Here is a 21,003-nt window from a genome sequence, read left to right as displayed (position 1 = left end):
TACAGAGCAGTTCCCTCCCTTTGAATCATTTTTCTCGTAGAAGGATTAAGAGTTAAACTATTGATTACTGTTAGCAGGGATATGGTCCAACACCAGTTGAACTGCTGTGCAGTGCACAGGTTACCAGTCGTAGACACGCTACTGAACTAAAAACTACAATGAGACTCTTTTGTCGCGGGATGCATGTTGATGAGGATATCTGCTCCTGTACCTTGAATGACATGATATATTTTACATTCACCAATCTGACCATGTGCGATTGGTTTAACATGTCAACCAAAAGTAGACGCTTTAACAATGGTGTAGATTATTATTGATATAAAATGAAAATAAAATTGAAATAGATATTTTAAATATAGCTTGAAAAATATTCCTGGAGCTTTTGGAAATCTGGTGTCTTAGGACGGAATCCGTCGTCTGTGGAGAGAGAGAAAGAGAGTTAATCTTTCAGGCCTGTGATTATTCCTCCTCCATTCTGATGAAAGATCATAGACTAAAAATGTTACCGCCACAGATACCTCCTGACTTGCAAAGTATTTCCAGCATTTTTAATTTTATTTGATATTAATATAGAACTTTAAAATAATTAACATAGGATTAGGCCATAATCATTAGACCATTAGATATAAGACATGGGAGCAGAATTAGGCCATTTGACCCATCGAGTCTCTCCACCATTCAATCACGGCTGATCTATGTTTCCCTATCAACTCCATTCTCCTGCCTTCCTCCCCACCAACTTTCATGCCAAAATATGTGCCAAATCTGATACCTAATAATTATTGTCACTTAATAGAAGTTACTTATGTATGCATGCATGCATAGTGGCATTTATATTCTACAGATATTTTGTTGTGCCATTTATCTTTCATTGTTCAATTATCTTAAGTCCAGTAACATGTTTATTTTATAGATAAATGGTACAACAGAATACAGTTAATTGCTGAGAATGAATTATATTACTGGCATTTCTTTAACACTGGGCTTCCATTATTAATCTGTTTCGTGAGTGATTTCAGAAGACAAATGTACCGCTAGTCACCTCCAATATCAATCACTGTTGACTGAGACAATTTAATCTATTGTGGTGTGTCGTCATATTTTATCGAAACTAATTGTGTGAGCTGTCTTTGGAAGTACAGCCATAAGTCTTTCTGATACTGCCGTGGAAACACAGAGCAAAAAAATGGGCCATTCAGCCCATTGAATCCGCACAATCAAGCATCCATATACATGAACACATTTTATTCCCTCACATTCACTCATCTACACACCAGGGGCAAATTACAGTGGCCAACCTCTTTTTTGGGATATTGGAGAAAGCCCATCTGTTCACAGAGAGAACATGCAAACTCCATACAGGTAGCAATAAATCACAGGAATTTTCCAAAGTTTGACGGATGTTCTTCAACTTGACGTGCTAACTTTGTTTTACATTTCACAGCTACTGCCTGAACTGCTGAATATTTTCAGCACTCTTTGCTTTTGTTTCAGATTTTCAGCATCTGCAGGCTTTTTGGATTTTTTTGGCCTTGATAAATGTTACATATCATAGGTCTTGGATGTATCACCATCACTGTGCTACTTCTTTCAGTATGCTTAAATCTGCCATGCTTATGATACCTGTCTCTTCCAGATAACTTTTTTTATCAACAATTATTTTATTGATAAAGGTATAAATATTGTGGGCTGAACATTTGTTGGGGAATTTGTGCATCCATTTGCTTGCTATACATGAACTCGTAAAGCCTATTCTGTATGTAACTTATGATAACTCTTTATCAAGGATCCTGCTGGTTTATGTCACAGCTCCAGCCATTCTGTGATTCTTTGGGTAACAGCCACGTACTGCAGATTGAAAATATAAAGCCCAATTGGTGTAGACTGTGAGAGGGAATTGGTAGAAAATGTTAAGTCCTGAAAAAAGGCTTGCCATCATTAAACCTTGTTCCTGGGAGGAAAAAAAATGTCTCACTCTCTGCCTCCTATACTTGTTAAAGCAAAATCTCTTCTTGCATGTTTTAATTCAATATGAATAGTATCCTTGCAGCATTACAACTTCAATCTTCTCCTACTGCAGAAGTATTATAGGGAGAGTACGTGTACAAATATTCCATAAAATTGTTCTGTATTTTGACATGTTCCTGGAATACAAAATTTAATATTTAGTTCTCAATTTATCCAAGATTTGAAAATTGCAAGTTGAACGTCACGGTCTCTGCCGAAGGAACCATTGAAGCAGTAATTTGTTTCTTTGTACCACGTAATCAAGGACCGGCTTTCCTGAGGCAATCTGAAACGTAGATGGAGTCAATGCTGGGTAGTCTGGTCTTTGTGCTAGTCTGGGCTACATTACAACTCTCTATAATTTCTTCTGGTCTTGGGTAGAGCTGTTCCCAAACCAAGCTGTCATGCAATAGATGGGGCAGCTTGGTCTGCCATGAAGAGCTGGCCAAAGGGTCTGTTTCTGTGCTGTATGACCATGTGCTGTATGACCAAAGGTACACAAAAAAGCTGGAGAAACTCAGCGGGTGCAGCAGCATCTATGGAGCGAAGTCAAATGGTCAACTGCTGTATGACCATGTCGCTTCACCCCTATTACCCCCTTTCATAGACGCATGACATTAAATTTGAAACGATCATCTTTGGTTTAAAATATTGACGCCTTACTCCAATTGTTTGTGACTTCCTCTGCCCAATGATATTCTGTTCAGATCTCAGTGCAGGTTCTCCCTCACTGCTCCACCATTCGTGAGCCTGCTATTGACGTCTTGGAATCTCCCACTGCATTTCTTCCATTCTTCTTTAAAACCTTTCTTTAAAAACCCAGACACAACTAAGCTCATTGTCTGTTAATTTTCTTGCATTCATATTTTGGATCTTTCGTTTGTCTATATGATAGGAATTTTAGGAATGTTACAGAGATGATTGCTAACATTGAAAATTCATTTTTCTAATTTTAAAGAAATCATGTTGCAATGTTGCAGACCCCAATCTATAAAAAAACACCTTTGAGTGCAACAGCACAGAGGAAGAAACCTGGACCCAAACCAGAAATTACTGAAGATCAAAAGCAGGAAATAAGAGAAGCATTTGATCTGTTTGACACAGATGGTACGGGATCTATTGATGTAAAAGAATTAAAGGTATAAAACATATACACCCATTTTGTTTCCAGTTGGTTCCTTGGTCCAAGAAGTAATTATCATTGCTCATTGCCATTGGAGAGTCATTGTCTTGTATGAATGCTGTTTTCACTTGCAAAATGAACGTTATACAATGATGCATCGAGGCAACGTGAACCATTTATATCAGAGCTGAGTTTATTACTAATCAGCAAAAAGGTTTACCACCATTGATTTAATATCCATGATGAATTTAATCAAACAAATGTATTGCTGAACTGAGAGCCCCAGCAATATCATTAATTGCTCCTCATCAATTCTTGTTCTAGGCAATAAATCCAATAAACCTGCAAGAACTTGCACTTTCTTTGGTACTATGCTGAATTTTCAACAAAGTACTAATGTTCAGTTGTTGTATAGATGCATTTGGCTGAACTTGTGCACGTATGCAGAAATGCCCCATCACATCATTGTTTGGAGGTACACAAAAAGGCTGGAGAAACTCAGCGGGTGCAGCAGCATCTATGAAGCGAAGGAGATAGGCAACGTTTTGGGCTGAAACCCTTCTCCAGACCGAAACGTTGCCTATCTCATTCGCTCCATAGATGCTGCTGCACCCACTGAGTTTCTCCAGCCTTTTTGTGTACCTTCGACTTTCCAGCATCTGCAGTTCCTTCTTAAACACATAATTGTTTGGCACTGTTCGTTTGACCACAACAAATATCTGACTATTTTTCCTACTTAATTTCCAGGTTGCAATGAGAGCTTTGGGATTTGAACCCAAGAAAGAAGAAATAAAGAAGATGATTTCAGAAATTGATAAGGAAGGCACTGGGAAGATTGACTTTAATGAATTTTTAGCTGTGATCACACAAAAGATGGTAACTTTACCCCAAATAGAGCTTTGTTGCATCCTTTCAAAGCAAAAACACCTATGGTTTGGAAAACATTAAAGTCTGGTCCCTAAACTTGGGTTTTGCTTGAGCAATATACAAGAACATAACATGGAGCAGGAACAAGACATTTGGTCCCTGAAAACTCTTCCATCCAGTAAGATAAAGGGTGATTAGATCTCACTTCAAATTTTCTCTCCTTCCTGTCCCCATGACTCTTGACATTCAGAAAATCTATCAGATATTTGAATATACTCATTAATTTGACCCGCAACGCAACTGTTTGGAATAATGAATTCCAAATAATCCTTTTTATTCCCAATTTAAATAGGCAATTTCTCCTTCCAGTTCTAGGTTCTACTTTAAGGGTAAACTTTTTGTCAGCATGTTCCATATCAATCCTTGAAACCTACAATGTAAAGCCTTTGATATCTTTCTTACTATCTCTTATCTTCCACAAATAACTGATTAATTCCATTGCGCCACCAGGAGGAATAGTGGAAGGTAATCTGAAGGAGCAGTTTAATCTAGGTCATCACAGAAGCTTTCATTGAGACCATTCTGCATCATAGAAGAGGAGAGTTAACTTAATGGAATTATGTAGGGTATATTTCCTTATTAGCATTCACCTATCATTAAATTTTCTGGAATCTGTAGAAATGCAACTGTATTTGTATTAGTCTTCTATTAATCCCACTTGAACAGAATTTTAACATCTGTGTAACAGTAAAATGCCTGGATTTCTTGACTGATCCATGGCACTTATTTGTGGCTTTAACAAAAATATTAAACTGACATTTATTCACTTGCTGATTTCCAGGCTGAGAAAGATACAAAGGAGGAAATTCTGAAAGCCTTCCGGTTGTTTGATGATGATGAAACTGGACGAATTTCATTTAAAAACCTGAAACGTGTGGCAAAGGAACTTGGAGAAAACCTCACCGATGAAGAGTTACAGGTGAATTTCTCAGATGACTGAAAAACTAAGACATCCTTGCATAGTGCCTTTCACATTCTCCAGTGTTCCAAAGCTATGTACAAGCAATTAATTAACATTTGAGTACAATTACTGAGCCACAGGAAAGAATGGCAGCCAGGTCTCTCAAAAATAAACAGATGATTTCCTTGTTTGTTTATCCTGGTGCTGTTAGGCAAAAGCAACTGGATGGACAGTGTGTATGGCAAATTCCCTGATGTCTTTGGGGAAAAATACTGCATTATTTGTTACATGGACTCAAATTATTGTCTGATTAGGAAGATTGATCGAAACATTTCTAATTGATCTCTGTAACAATCAAAATAATGTGTTATCTTTTCATGTTAACTATTCAGGGTTTCAGAAGGAATATAGTGCAGTTTCATGAGAACTGTTACAAGCTCTGTTATGATGAGGGTTTACATAGAGAAATCTGAAAATTGTCATGAGATGAATAACCTTTTGAGATTTTGAAATAAATTGATAGAGACCATTTTTATCACTGACAGGGGTTATAAACTTTTGAATTAAATCCAGGCTGTTTAGAGAGATATCAGAAAACTTTCTTGCTACCATATATTTAAAAAACTGATAATTTTGAAATCTATTTTAGTTTTTATTTCACTTAGATTCTGTTCAAATACCAAGCAGCTGCCAGCAGATTTTTACACTTGTGTCAATAGCAATATTTCTGGCTCAGTTTCCATGTTATTTTTGAACATCTGCCCTTTTTTTAACCCTTCTCTCTGCACAGGAAATGATCGATGAAGCAGATCGAGATGGAGATGGAGAAGTGAATGAGCAAGAATTCCTTCGAATAATGAAAAAGACAAGTTTGTACTGATGTACCAATCTATGCATATCACGTATTTTACGTGTATGCATGCCACATGTTTATAAGCTTTAAAGCATGCTGATTGAACAGGGAAATAGGTAAAGGCAACTATCCTGACGTATGTATGTATGAAAGACAATGACTTAATGATGGCAAACAAAACAAAGAGATGGGCTGCTAATTAAATGTAATAGATGGGGGGGGGGGGAGAAGATAAAGAGATTATGAAATAGTTGATTTTTATGGGGTTTAAAGGTATTTTAAGAAAAATTCTACTTTTGATGCTATAATAAACAAGCACCTTAATGCCGCTACCAATTTTTGTGAAGCATCTTTCACGTCCACGATTGCCTACTTTCGAAGAGACTTTGGCAATTGTTAAACTTTATTGATGTATAGATTGATTGATTTAACCTTTCTTCTTCTTCTTGGGTATGGCGTGCACAGCCTAAAGTTGTAGGACAACTTGTTTTATTTGATCTTATTTGATTGTGCACGCCAGGTTGATTGCATTCGTCGAAACAGGGCGGATCACTAGATATCCAGATTGAGAATTATTAATTTGTACATTGAAATAAACATCAAGAAATCAGAAGATACATCGGATCATTTACAAAAGAGATTGGGCAATGATTTATTAGGAAAAGATTTGCTGTATGAATTTTGCTGACCAGCTTGTTTAAAGATTATAGGTCATAGATATTCAAGTAGCTGTGACACAAATGGAAATGGATAAACATTGTCACTGAGATTAAAGGTAATTTTAATCCCAAAACAGCTAGGTTTTAGTAGTTTAAACATTTTCATAATAATTTCCTAAACAACTTCAATTCACCTCAAAGCTTTTTCAATTTTTGTTATAAAATGTGCAAGTTGCTGTGGTCAAAGATGTATCATTTTCAGAAACTAATTAAGAATATTTATGATGGGTAAATCCTCTAGAGTTTTGCTTGATTAGTTCCTTGGCGAGGAGATGGTGAATGGGAATGCTGGAAGGACCTGTGCTAAATTAATTTGTTTACCCCATTCTGTGGATGGGGAAAAATGGCAACAAACTTCCAAGTTAGAAAGCTGTGTGACTTGGAGAACCAGCATATATTTGTCCAAATTGGAACCAGTTGTAGGTTTAGGAGATGCTATATAATTAACTTTTGAGATTTTATAGATTGCACACAAATAGTGCTTAGACTGGTGGATGTGATGTCAGTCAAATCCTACATATTGTTGGAGTTGTATTCATCCAAGAAACTGGAGATTATTGTACCATATAATAATGCTTTATTAGCCAAGTATGTTTTGCAGCATATGAGGAATTTAATTTGCCAAGTCAGTCATACAACTAAAAAGCAACAGAACACACAAAATACATTTTAACATCCACCAGTGATTCCTCCATATTCCTCACTGTGATGGAAGGCAAAAAAAAGTTCAATCTCTTCCCTTCTTTGTCCTCCCTTGGTCAGGGGCCTAGAGCCTTCCGTTGACAGGACGATCTTACTCCCATCACATTATCCCCTTGCACCTTGTGGATAATGGAAATAGTTTGGAATTTTCATTACTTGACTGACTCACTGCAGGATACTCAACATATCCTTGTAATGATTATTTATGAGGTTGGTCTATTTCGGAATCGTGACTCAGAATGCTGCTGGTGGGAAATTAAATGATGCTGATGTCAAGGACGTTGAATCTCCCTTACTGGAAATGATCAATGCCTGGTGCTTGTGTAGTGCAGGTGTGTCTTGTGGCCAATGGACTCTCCCTGAAGATCATTCATAAAGCAGATGAAGGTGGCTGAGCTAATTACTGAAAGCCTCCAGGGATTGTTCTGGAGTAAATAATTTTGGGATAAAACAACCACCAACATTTCCCTTTTGAGGTTGGTACATGTTCGGACTGTGGAGTATTTTATTCTCCCAACACAAATTTTACCAGGGCTCCATGATGTCATGTTCGGTCAAATAGTTTGATATTTAGGGAAATCATGCACAGTGGAAATCAGTCCTGGAATTCCACTTTTTTTAATCTTGTTGGACCAAGACAGCCATAAGGTGGGAATCCAAATACTGTTTGTAAAGGCAGGGAATAGGACTTTGAAACACCGGGTCAATTACTTTTGTAAGACATTCTTGCCATAGAGGGAGTACAGAGAAGGTTCACCAGACTGATTCCTGGGATGTCAGGACTTTCATATGAAGAAAGACTGGATAGACTCGGCTTGTACTCGCTAGAATTTAGAAGATTGAGGGGGGATCTTATTGAAACGTACAAAATTCTTAAGGGGTTGGACAGGCTAGATGCAGGAAGATTGTTCCCGATGTTGGGGAAGTCCAGAACAAGGGGTCACAGTTTAAGGATAAGGAGAAATCCTTTAGGACCGAGATGAGAATTTTTTTTTTCACACAGAGAGTGGTGAATCTCTGGAATTCTCTGCCACAGAAAGTAGTTGAGGCCAGTTCATTGGCTATATTTAAGAGGGAGTTAGATGTGGCCCTTGTGGCTAAAGGGATCAGGGGGTATGGAGAGAAGGCAGGCACAGGATACCAAGTTGGATGATCAGCCATGATCATATTGAATGGCGGTGCAGGCTCGAAGGGCCGAATGGCCTACTCCTGCACCTGTTTTCTATGTTTCTATGTATTGTTCAGGCTGTTGTTTGTGACATAAAACATTGTTTTTCAGTCATGGAAAACACCGAAATGATTCAAATGACACTTAAAAAAAGATGTGAAATTATTTTAAGTCAGACCAAATTAATGGCAAACTCTATGCTATCTCTGTGATAATTTAGGTTTTTTACACCCTTACCATTTTTCGCCTCAGAGGCATGTCTGGCATCTTGTCCAGGTGAATGTGTTGTATTTAATGCCATACCTTTTGGCCTTTCATCTCAATCTCTAGTGCCCTTCCAGTAGGCTATTTGCACCATCTTCTCCTTTGGGGATTGCACAGAAGTTTGATAAGTAGCTGTCGGGAATATGTAGATCCACTATGTATTATGTGAAGGAAAAGACCTGACAAAGTATGAAAATGTTAGTCCAAACAGTTCCCTTTTTATTTGGCATAGGCAAAATTAGCCAAATGGCTCCAATATGTAGAGAATTTCTATGATTTACCCAGATCCTGTAATAAACCCTCTCTGATGCCCTATCCAATCTTACTATCGCACAACATTCATCCTCACGTTTTTGTTCGCACTCAATGGACCAACTTGATCAACCTCTATGCATGACAAGCCTCAGGTTGTCCGAGTCCATCGCCTCTACTCCAAGATACTATTTTATTCTCTTCCCACTACTGTAGCTAGTGTAGTGATAATGAAATCCATTTATTCCTGGCTGAACCTGTTGGAACCCTGTGTCACTTCTGGAGATCAGTTCACTAAGATTAACTGACACGAACTGGCTCCAGATTTAAGCCAGTTCCATGTAGAGATAAAGAAGTGAGAATTATTAATGTACACATTAAATTTATGTCACAACTCTTCACGTTGGAGTTTCCTTGCAGGAGGCGTCAAAGGCACTATAGGAAATAGTGTTTCGGCCCACTTGGCAGTTTCTATTAGAACAATTCAGCCTTGTTCCAAATAATTCCTCTTTTCCTTGCAATACTTTGAAACAATTTAAGACAAGATTCAAGAACATGTGCAAATATATAGATAATTTTAAGAAAAACTGATCATCCAAAATGAGTTGGGCAGGAAGAGAATCTCTGCAATGTGGTAGATGAGATGTGATTGGATGATGACAGGAAATGTGAAAGGAATCCTAGATTAGCAATTTCTGAGATCAAAGCCTCAATCTTCACCTTTTTATATTTAGTTTTATTTGCACAGAATAAATGAGGAAATCTGGTTGTTCTAATTTATTCAACATTTTCTTAATTGCTTGTTTTCTGTGAGGGTGGATGTGATCATTCTAGATATTTTCAACAATGCAATTGTAAAGAAGCACAGACGTATCAAATAGTAGGAAATTGAAACAGATTCATTATTTGTACCACAGACTCCTAGCTGATTATTTGAAACCAATAATGATATAGTAAATAAGTTGTTGCATTTTTTTGTTTAAGAATCTGCCAATAATTTTACAGAACACTAGAGGGCATTCCTACTGCAGTCTGCGGTCACTGTTGCACAATGTTATGCACAGCAAATCACTTGAACATACAAATTTAAGTAGGAACCAACATTTCCTCTCAATTTGCTGTTGCAGAAAATATAAAATTTCTGAAGAATATAAGGCAAATTTCAAAATTAACTGCGCACCGAACCTTTTCTCTACATTTTTGCAGTGGTCACTCCATTCCAAATGGGATTTGATTAGCCAGCATATACAAGTGCAACACACAACAGTTTGCATGTAACCTCACCTAGTGTCTAGTTACAATGTAAAGAGTGATAAATAGTGATGATAACCCCAATATTGTTTTAGTTCTGTTTAAATTACTTACAATTTAAATAACATTCTCAATGACATGACTGCAGTTGACCATTTGACAATAACTGTTTGTTTTAATGGCAGAAATTTGCGATCTGATGTAAAAAAAAAAAGAACAATCAACTTAAATCTTTAACTCTACCTAATTGTAACAATTTAACATGCAACAATACAACACAGAAATGAGCCCTTTGGCCCACAATGTGTTGTGTCGAATATGATGCCAACATAAACTGATCTAATTGTTTTAATTGATTTAGAAAATCTGTATTTTAAGATAATTATTCGACTATTAATTAAATTGACATAGTGTAAATTATTTTGTTGCAGTTCATGTTGTCTCAAAAGCCTTTAAGGTCAATATCAATTGAAGCTTCTACTATCAAGTCACCTCTGTGGTTCTGACAATTGTGTAGCGTCTGTTGTTTATACTAAGAAACCATTCCTGCGAGTATATCTCACTTGTATTTAGTTGGATTCTATGTCATCTTGATTCAGTTGATATAACATTGCTATGTGGTTGCTTGAGCATGTAAACATTCAATTCAATACTGTGATAGTAATCCTTTTTCTGAGGTACCATTCAGCATTATTCTTATATGATGTTTGCATGTTAAAAAATGTTCGAGCCAACATGATGGGCTTCAAAAGGGTAAGATCAAATTATCCTTTGGATTTTTTCATTTGAACTGTCGAAATGTAGTTTGAATTACCTCTGCTGCATCTTGCATGATTAAACATACTGTAAACATTTAATGGAACTTTTTTAATCAAATGGAAAGCAAAGCTTAGCCATTTATTTATTTTTTATAAAACTTTTCAAAACTCTTCCAATAAATCACAAAACAATTAAAATACAACGTAAGGACAAATTGCAAAAGTATGGAGCATTCAGAGGAAAAAATAATTCTCCCCGCTATAAATTTCATTGTAAAACCACCTGGAAAGTAAAATAAACAAGTATCCCACTTTATCAGGATGCTCATCTCCATGGGCATTAACAATAATTTTATTATTTTCATATTAGGGAGTTGTTCATAAACAAATTATCTCTCTAACATTTAATAATAATTTTGGTTGCGTAATTGCAAAGGATCTGTAAATTTGTCATTTAGGATATTGCTTAAATAACAATTCAGCGCTCTTCTGTAAATTTAGATAAATGCAAATCTCCTCAGAAACTAATTTAATAAAACTGTCACAAATAGGAAAACTGTAACTTAGTTCATTTGTATTATAGCATTCTTTTCAATTTTCTTGCTTGTTGCTTCTTTTTTAGTCCTGCCAACACCTGTTTCTACTGGTTCTTCTGGTGTTTCATCAACAGGCATTCTTCTAAAGACATGTCACCAGGTTCACATCATATATGTGCTGTTTCAATCCATTTTCAGAATGATTCAGGTCAGCTGGGTTGGTTCCAACCAAGCAAGATCAAATGGCACAATTGTGGCCTCAAGACAACATTATTTGAAGTATAATTATTGGTGTACCATTAAGATCTACCAATTAATTGGAGCTGTGTTACCCCCAAGATAAAGCAGTGTATGACCAATGTAAGATATTGGTTGAAAATAAATATTGATAAGAAAAATGAAAGAGAGCAAACAGTAGAAAGCACCTGATGGCAAGGGCAAGAAAGTACATGCATTAAAAAATGGCTGACCTTTAAAGAAAATCATAATGTACACTTGAGGGAGCAGGAAATAGAGAGAATTGTTGCAGAGTGGGAATTAGGAGTGAGAAAGGGCTATTGTGAAGTATTAACAACACTTGGAATAAATAGCCTTTTCTACATTGTTGTCCTCATCCAATTCAGTGCAATCCCTGGCATTTTCCAGCAGACATAACTTTGCAGCAGTTAGTAGTGGGCTGACTTTGCCTTTGATGGTTCAGGGCTTGGAAAGAGAGGCAATCTCATTTGCCCACGACAAGAGCATAAATTAACTAATTTAACACAGCAGGATTTAGTCTGGAATTGCTTTTGTCTATTGTTCAGCATCAAACCTTTGCCTTTGTAATAAAGGAACATTTGTCTCTTCACTTGACAAAAAAACATTTTCATTTTGCACAACTGAGTGGAACACAAGTAAATATTAAATAATCACTTCATTCAGGAAGTTTGCAAAGGGTGAAGGCTGTTTTCAAATCATTTGTGCCCACAGAATAAAGAGGAACTCTTACTGGGAATCTTGAGTTCCTGATATTAATTTGAGATAAATGCCACCGCTCATAAATTCTGAACTATTGCATGTGAAATAATGTTGACAACTCACAATTATCTGGAAGATAACATGTAATGCAAACTAACTCTGATTAATAATTAGTTATATGCAGTGCCAGATTGTACCAAATTAAAAACAAGCATTTTTAAGAGTAACAAACATCAATAAGCCCATCAGATTTGTTTGAAATCATATTTTAACAGCAGCAGGGTGCCACTATCCATCATATTCACAGAGATGGCATACATGTATCATTACATATATAAAGATGGATTCTCATTATAATTTTCCAATATAATTAACAGACTTTGTCACCTAGGTTCTTCACCTGCAGGAACACAGAGACCAAATAAACACTCAAGTATTAAAAATCTGTAAAAATTAATATCTCTAAAAAATACAACTTTTATCAAGAGTGTAATTTAGCCTGTACAAACTAGAGACACTGTCCAAAATGTACTGCTAGGTCAATTCCGGATGTACAAAGAAATTATACCAGGGATGTTATTTGTCACAGATTTGTAATGTAAACAATTATTTTCACTCTGTATTATGTTTGTTGGAAGATACAGTACTTCAGTCCTGAATATATCAACAATATTCATATTTCACCTTCTTCAAACATGTCCCAGCACATTCTGCCCCTTTTAACACAAGCATGGAGAATAGACCATGCTTTTACATGTTATATTTGATATCATCTGTAATGCGCAGTCAGCAAACATTCATCTTGTTTGCATCCCTCTATGCAAGGAGCAGAGTCGTTTTTATTCCATTCAGTTCAGTCCATTGCAAATGTCTTTCCTCATATAGATCAATGTCAACAATTGAAATAATCTTCACTAATCTTTCAGACATACCTTTGCATATGATGGACTGCATCCACATCCTATGAAATGCAAACATGTGTCCTCTTATTGTCACAGAGGATCAAATAATAAAATGTTCTTACACTCTATCATGTTAGAAAACATAAGTTCATCTGAAACCGAGCTCTCTCTGGATGGAAACAGTGGCTAGGTCTGCTGTATGTTGCTTGAGCAAATTTATCCAAATTTGCCACATGCACACAGAGGTGTATTTATAGAAGTTTAAACATTACTCTATTGCATTGAGCGGCACTGATCAAGTGTTCCAGGTTTGTGACCTACATTGAATTAGCTGATCTTAGGCAGGCCAGCAATAGTTGTTTTTTATCCCAGTTTCCAGACTAAAAAGCATAAACATCAGTCAAGTTCATGTTTCCAATCAGTATTCAGTGATCTTGATGTGAAAATGTAGTTTTGTAGATGTGATACAAAACCAAAATTAAGCATAATGTTGATGCCATCCCACATTTAAATAGACTATTTCAACTTCACACAAAGAATTTCCAAAAAGTGGAATTGGGAACTGCCAATGTATGTGATAAAGATGGAAAATGGGAAAGGATATGCAGACCTTTCACAGACTGGAATTGAGTCATGGCACAAAATAAATAAAATCAGTAGCTTCGTAACAACAACCTTTTGTTTGTAATCATGGTCTGATGGATGGATACAATATTTGTTCATGCTTTTGCATTCCTACCAGTATTTCAAGAAGATGGAGCAATTGAATCAATAAAAGCAACTAAGAATTGTGCTAAGAATTTGAAAGAAAACACCCTTTTCTTTAGAAAAATATATGTACTCTAACCTTGAAATGGATTAGCGAAGAGACACAAGGATCTGATTAATGGAGGGGGCACAAGCCTGGGAAAAGAATGCAGATATTTTTTATGATTGCTTTTCTTTTTCATGTTCCATAACAAAAAGTTAGTATATTTTGGTAACAGTTGGTATTTTTTCACTTGGAAAATCTTTCATTATCTGGCCAACATTGTGTTATGTAATTCTTGTTTAAAAAGCCTGTTTTCCAGGTGCAGCTCATATTGCTCTCGCCTGAGGATTTGTCATATTTAAAGTATCACAGAAATCGACCCTCTTACAAAAAAAAAATCTGCTATCGACTTTAGGCAGAAACAGCAGTGGTGGATGTACAGTAGTCCTGTGGTCTTGAGGATATTATGTTTAATTCTGTAGTGTCTTGATTCCATCAAAACCGCTAAACTTCCATCGCTTTTCCAAACTTGCACCGACTCCACTTATTTCCTGCTGGAACACGTGATGTAGTCGCATCATCAGACCTTCTATTTCCCCCGGAGAGATCTGCACAAGGAACACATACAACATTGCTCAAAAAGTGAGTAAATAATCAGACCCACCCAGCAACACAATAATCCCAATCCCAGCCAACTGACTGGGCTTGCCACCCTCAATCACCATCTGACTGGCCTTCATGTTTTTATTACAAGGGGACAGAGATATTCTATGATTTGATTTTAAGTAGGCTGATGCAAAGGGCCTACATACATTTGAGACTCTTAAGGTGCCTTGTACTAAACAACTCCCACACCTTGTTGGGCTTCAGTCTATCCCGTCATGATTTTCCTCATACCCATCTGAACCAAATCAACTCTGGTCCTTTCTTTATGGAGACATCCAATGTCCCATGTAAAGCTCTATACCCTCCATTCACATTTCACTTGTGTGTTTCAGGTTAGAGTGATACACTCATTCCATGATGCCCCATTAACCTACATGACAAATAATCCCAATATTCAGCCAAGTCAAACAGCAGCGTTCACTGCAACCCATTAACAGTGAATAATGATTGATGTTAAGATCTCTTGAAAAGATCATAATGCAGTAAAGCATATTGAAGGACTACTGTTTGGAAATTGGATTCCTTTATTTTTGGAACGTTAAAACATGGTTGTGCTGTGGGCTATGATAACTTAGGTTCCCATGGGAAGCCTGCAATATTGATTTCCTTTAGCATGCAACAATGCTATTGTCTTTTTTGGTGCCAAATGCTTACTTATTTAACGACCGGTGGGTGTGTGAAGGACAAACTATGAATTTCATTCGGCTGCTGACTGTTTGCTGCACTTGAATTACTGAAGTGCTTTTACCCTAAAGAGCACATTCTCTAATGGCAGGCACAGAGGCAAACACACCACTATGTTCCATTTGTTGGAATAGTGGCATGCATATGTACTCAGACATGAGTTTCACAAAATGGTTTAAATAGTCCAGCTGCACCCACTATCCGCGTGAGGAAGATGTTTAGATATTTTATGCTGAATTGTGTTGTCATGTGGACACAGAGCACAGAGAATATGACATTTTGTGAGGGGACAATCCCTTATAGCACAGCCAAACAAATCCTCATCTTGTACTGGTATTTTATCCAAAGGATCTGTTTCCCCATTAGATCCATCCATCACTTCCTCTTGTGACACCATCCACTTACACCAAGATGAACTACTACAGAGTTTGCCTCCTTTCTCCACAAAGTCTCCCCATGTGTTCGGTACATAATGCAATGTACCCCAAACAGCTGATGAAAAATTATGGTGATGCTCTGCTTAGAGTGCTCAAGTGCTTCCAGGCGTCATACCCCTTTAAAGTGGTAGTTAGCTCTCATCTCCCAAGTTGTGCAGATTTCTGGAGGTGTACTTCCGAAGAATGAAGGAGTCAAGGGTGCTGCTAGGGAACTTGCAATAATCATGAATATGTTCTCCTTGTGATCAACTACTATTCTGACAATGAAAGACGGAAAGTCCTATCTATTGAAAAATCCCCTAGGGTTTCTCAGGTACACTAGTCAAGTCAATGACAGTCCAGACCATTTGTGGCTGATGGATGAGAGTCATTCTGGATCCAGGAGTTCGCATTGACATGAATAATAATTTTGCAATCAATGACATCGCCTGGGCAAACGTAAGAAGCTTTGGCATGAATTTTGAACTGAAGTATTTGGTTACATTTCAAGACATTTTTCTAATCAGCACAGCCCTGGTGCATACATTAGTAAAATGGATCGATTAACAGAAATAGTTAAAGTTAGTAGTAACATCAACTCTTGCAGGATATCACTGCCTGCATATATACCCATGGACTCAGTATTCACCATTCTAGATCAAGTTAAGCAAAAGCCAAAAACAGAGTCAATCTTGTTTCATCACCAATAGAAGTTCTGAGCAGTATCAACGTAATTTCTCTAGTCAAATATCTACAGTTTCTTCAGGGAGCATTCACTCATAAATCTAATTTGTGGTTCGTACATCATGGAAATGCTTAGTGGTGTTGCAGATACTGGTTGCAGAATAACTACTGTCTGGTCAGCAGCAAGAATCAATAATTCTGTCAAGAAAAGGAGCCTACATTTCCAATGAATTAGGTTAGGCTGCCACCAGGCAACATCTTCCAATGACAAGGTGATGGTGAGCCACCCTCTTGATCTATTGCAGTCATAGTGAAGAAGCGCTTGTAGTATAATTGGGGAGTGTCAGCAGGGAATTCCAGGATTTCCACCTGACAGCAATTAAGGAAAATCATCACTATTCCATGATAGGATGGTATGCGACACAAAGGAGAATTTGCAGAAGTTGGCAATTCCCTCCCCCCAGTACACAACCTCCCGTGACCTTCCAGGAGTAGATGCTGAATTGCATGATGTTAAACAGTTTGATGGGTTGCAGCAATGCATCTATGGATGTTATATGCCTGCCAATGAAGAAAGTGAATGCTCTGCATGGGATCTTGCTTTACTTTGGGATCATGTACGACCTTGTTTTGAGTAGGGATCTGAAGAGTCTGATAGATGGTGGGAATGATTTGGAGTGTTATAGCCCTGTTCCACGGTACGAGTTCATTCCAAGAGCTCTCCCGAGTTTGTCCTGATTCGAACTCGGAGATTTACGGTAATGGCCACTCGTCGGTACTCGGGGCTCTCATGGACATTTTTCAACATGTTGAAAAATCTTCACGAGTCTTCCCATGCTTACCTGCCGTTAGCGAGTCTTCCCGAGTACCTGCCGTTAGCGGTACGAGCCGCTAAGAGACGTCCCCGAGCTCCGACGTGCCCGCTACGTTCATTCTCCATGCTTACCACTAGTTTGATTTTTTTTTAAACTCGGGAGAGCTCTTGGAATGAACTCGTACCATGGGACAGGGCTTTTAGGTGGTGAGGGACAGTCTCAGAACAACTACCGTCTGCTTGGCTCTTTTCGTAGCCAGTTCAGCACATTTCCGATAACTGGCGAATCTCCACATGTTTCTGGCTGGGAATCTGGTGATGGTTATGCAATTGAATATTGCACGAGGTGGGTGGACACACTTGATGGAAATGTTCAAAATTTAGCAATTATGCCAAGCATAGAATATGCATTGCATAGATATGCCAACCAATTATGCCAAGAAAGTGTGCATGCAGGTACAGCAGGCAGTGAAGAAAGCTAATGGTATGTTGGCCTTCATTGCAAGAGGATTTGAGTTTAGGAGCAAGGAGGTTCTACTGCACTAGGGCCCTGGTTCGCACCTGGAGTATTGTGTGCAATTTTGGTCTCCTAATTTGAGGAAGGACACTATTACAATTGAGGGAGTGCAGAGTAGGTTCACCAGGTTAATTCCTGGAATGGTGGGACGGACATATGATGAAAGAATGGGCCGACTGGGCTTGTATTCGCTGGAATTTAGAAGGATGAGAGGGGATCTTATAGAAACATAAAATTCTTAGAGTTTAAGATGGAAATGCAGATGCTGGAAAATCGAAGGTATACAAAAATGCTGGAGAAACTCAGCAAGTGAGCGAAGGAAATAGGCAACGTTTTGGGCCGAACCCCTTCTTTAGACGTCTGAAGAAGGGTTTCGGCCCGAAACGTTGCCTATTTCCTTCGCTCCATAGGTGCTGCCTCACCCGCTGAGTTTCTCCAGCATTTTTGTCTACCTAAAATTCTTAAGAGGATTGGACAGGCGAGATGCAGGAAAAATGGTCCCGATGTTGGACGAGTCCAGAACCAGGGGTCACAGTTTAAGAATAAGGGGTAGGCCATTTAGGACTGAAATGGGGAAAAACGTTTTCACCCAGACAGTTGTGAATCTGTGGAATTCTTTGCCACAGAAGGCAGTGGAGGCCAATTCACTGGATGTTTTCAAGAGATAGTTAGATTTAGCTGTTAGGGCTAAGGGAATCAAAGGATATGGGGGGAAAAGCCGGAACGGGGTACTGATTTTGGATGATCAGCCATGATCACATTGAATGGCGGCGTTGGCTCAAAGGGCCGAATGGCCTACTCCTGCACCTATTTCCTATGTATCTATGCAGTATTCGACATTTATCAGCCCAGGCTAGTTGTTATTCAAGTATTGTTGAACCCATGAACAGTCTGCATTTAAATAATTCTAGATTGCAGATTGCAGGAACCGTGGATTCACCTCGTAGTGTTTGATTTTGATTCCAAGTAAATTATTTTAAATAATTGTTAAACATAGAAAATAGGTGCAGGAGGAGGCTATTTGGCCCTTCGAGCCAGCACCGCCATTCATTGTGATCATGACTGATCGTCCCCTATCAATAACCCGTGCCTGCCTTCTCCCCATATCCCTTGACTCCACTAGCCCCTAGAGCTCTATCTAACTCTCTGTGATAATAGTGTGTGATAATAGTTGTGATAATAGTGAATAACTATTGTATAGCACAGCGTAATTGGAACTAAAATTATAAACTAATGAAAATAACGTTCCTATTCTGCCAGTTTGTACGAGTTAAACACTTAAGGACATGTTCTACAATCCAGGCATTTTCAGTGAATGCATTATTTGTGATGCTATAATATTATTCTTCTGTTATATCACCGATTCATTTCATAAAGACATTTGTTGCTCTACAGTGTGGATTCAGCATTTTTATTTATTCCTTGTAAAGTGGACCCGAGTTTTAAAATTCAATGGAGTTGTCCAAAGAAGAATGTTCATGACAGAACAGTTACTTACTCTATAGGATTTGGAAGCAATGACCTAATCTAATGAAAGTTATGTAATGTGCTCTGAATCAATTCAACATTCAGTTACAAGTCTGCTGAGTTGCTATCAACAGCTGGTGTTTTGAGCTATGGTACAACAACTTAATTTAAGTAATGTTAAATCAAAGTAACAATTCTTGTTTACCTTAGCATCTAGTCGCTGTAGATAAGAACACATGTAGTCTATACTTGCTCCAAAAGGGTGGACATGGAGAAATGTAGAAATAATACCTGCAATTTAAAAAAGTATGCTATTTTAGGGTGAAATGTTAAAATGGTGAATATCCTGACTACAGAAATATCCCGAGAAAGACAAGTCACAACCAATATAATACACTGCTGCTTGAAAAGAAAACCTTGTTCTTCATTTTATAAGGGTAATTAGCCCATCAGTTATAACTTTGTGTCTTTAGTTATAATCTCCAGATGGAGATTGAATCCAAGTTATATCCAAGTTTGAGTCATGGCAAGTTATCCTACTTAATTCAGCAGACAAAGTAATTTGTGAACTAGAACTTGAAAGTAATGAAAAGGAACTAGATTTTTGTAAAAGCTCTACAAATTCAGTAAAGGCTTTCAGAGAAGGGGACGCACCAACTACAGGGAAGCTGAAGAATAAATGGTATTCGGATTATATTGAAATAGGGTTAAAATATTTTTGCAATGTTACTGCCAATCACATTGTCATGAAATAAGTAGGAAATAAATAAATATAAGAAATGACAACTTAAAAGTAATATGTTTGACAAATGAGGTGCTACTTGCAGTGCGCCTTCACAAAACACTGAATGTATTAAAAATATTTTTTTGGGAAATGCCTTGGGACTCAAGATTTTGATTATGGATAAATAATTAAGAAATTTGAACTTGCTTTCACTGAAACTGTGAGTGGGAGGAAACAACAATCCAAGTTTAAAAAATAGTTAAATTACAATAGAAACAAAAGTACATTATTTGAGTATAAAATCAAGAGATTTGAGTATAGAACTAAAAGTCACATAATTTCCCTCTACAATATAAAGAATATCCTACATTTACTGACAGCTTCATCCTGAGGAAGATTACTTCAAATTAATTTCTTCAAAGTACACTTGTTACCCAGTTACATACAAGAACCTTGTTTTACATAAATCTCACAAACAACAAATAGATAAATGCTCATTTCATATGTTTTTGTGTGATATTGGACAAGGAAAGATGTTTGCTAGAAAATATTCCATCCTATGTGTATGAATCTTTAATATGTACAGTATATTCTGAACTATTAATATATCAGTCGAACAATATTTAACAGTACCACACACCCACAACAATGTAGTGCACCACTAACCTAAATTAAGTACATGAGTTTTTGTAATTGAGGAGAGAATGTATGGAAAAATCTGCTGTGTAAAGCACCAAGCAAGATGGATGAGCTTCGTGCTAAATATGGGGTTCAAGAGTTATATGATTAGTACAAAAAATGTTGATTGAAAATATTGTAAATATAATAGTTCTTCAGTATCAAGATGATAAATCTTGTTGTAAAGAGGGGCAGAAACAATGTGAATTATTGAGGCTCAGAGCAATACTGAGCACTACAAGTGATGCAAGCTTTCAGCACTTAAACATTAAAGTAGGAATT

General features: G+C 37.3%; 2 protein-coding genes across 9 annotated transcripts in view; one reads left to right on the top strand and one right to left on the bottom strand.

The window, feature by feature from the left end:
- cetn2 (centrin, EF-hand protein, 2) overlaps nucleotides 1–11,024 on the top strand; it is a 39,728-nt gene extending 28,704 nt beyond the window's left edge. For 2 of the 3 annotated variants that reach the window (XM_055643813.1, XM_055643811.1), the window contains exons 2-5: nucleotides 2,988–3,146; nucleotides 3,878–4,006; nucleotides 4,839–4,976; nucleotides 5,749–11,024. In XM_055643813.1, the coding sequence (XP_055499788.1) occupies nucleotides 3,884–4,006; nucleotides 4,839–4,976; nucleotides 5,749–5,838 (351 nt within the window). In that variant the 5' untranslated portion in view covers nucleotides 2,988–3,146; nucleotides 3,878–3,883 and the 3' untranslated portion in view covers nucleotides 5,839–11,024. Of the gene's footprint in view, nucleotides 1–2,965; nucleotides 3,147–3,877; nucleotides 4,007–4,838; nucleotides 4,977–5,748 lie in introns of all 3 variants that reach the window. The other variant, XM_055643812.1, reaches the window with a different exon arrangement.
- Nucleotides 11,025–11,028: 4 nt separating this feature from the next.
- Nucleotides 11,029–21,003, bottom strand: part of LOC129702176 (ecto-NOX disulfide-thiol exchanger 2-like) — a 157,729-nt gene continuing 147,754 nt past the window's right edge. For 3 of the 6 annotated variants that reach the window (XM_055643795.1, XM_055643796.1, XM_055643799.1), the window contains 2 exons: nucleotides 19,525–19,610; nucleotides 11,045–14,679 (listed from right to left, as the gene is read on the bottom strand). In XM_055643795.1, coding sequence (XP_055499770.1) covers nucleotides 14,542–14,679; nucleotides 19,525–19,610 — 224 coding nt within the window. In that variant the 3' untranslated portion in view covers nucleotides 11,045–14,541. Of the gene's footprint in view, nucleotides 14,680–19,524; nucleotides 19,611–21,003 lie in introns of all 6 variants that reach the window. The other 3 variants (XM_055643798.1, XM_055643794.1, XM_055643797.1) reach the window with 3 other exon arrangements.

The sequence above is a fragment of the Leucoraja erinacea genome, chromosome 12 (genome assembly GCF_028641065.1).
Source record: "Leucoraja erinacea ecotype New England chromosome 12, Leri_hhj_1, whole genome shotgun sequence".
Lineage (NCBI taxonomy): Eukaryota > Metazoa > Chordata > Chondrichthyes > Rajiformes > Rajidae > Leucoraja > Leucoraja erinaceus.
The sequence above is the reverse complement of the archived record's forward strand: the minus strand, read 5'-3'. Positions and strand labels throughout refer to the sequence as shown.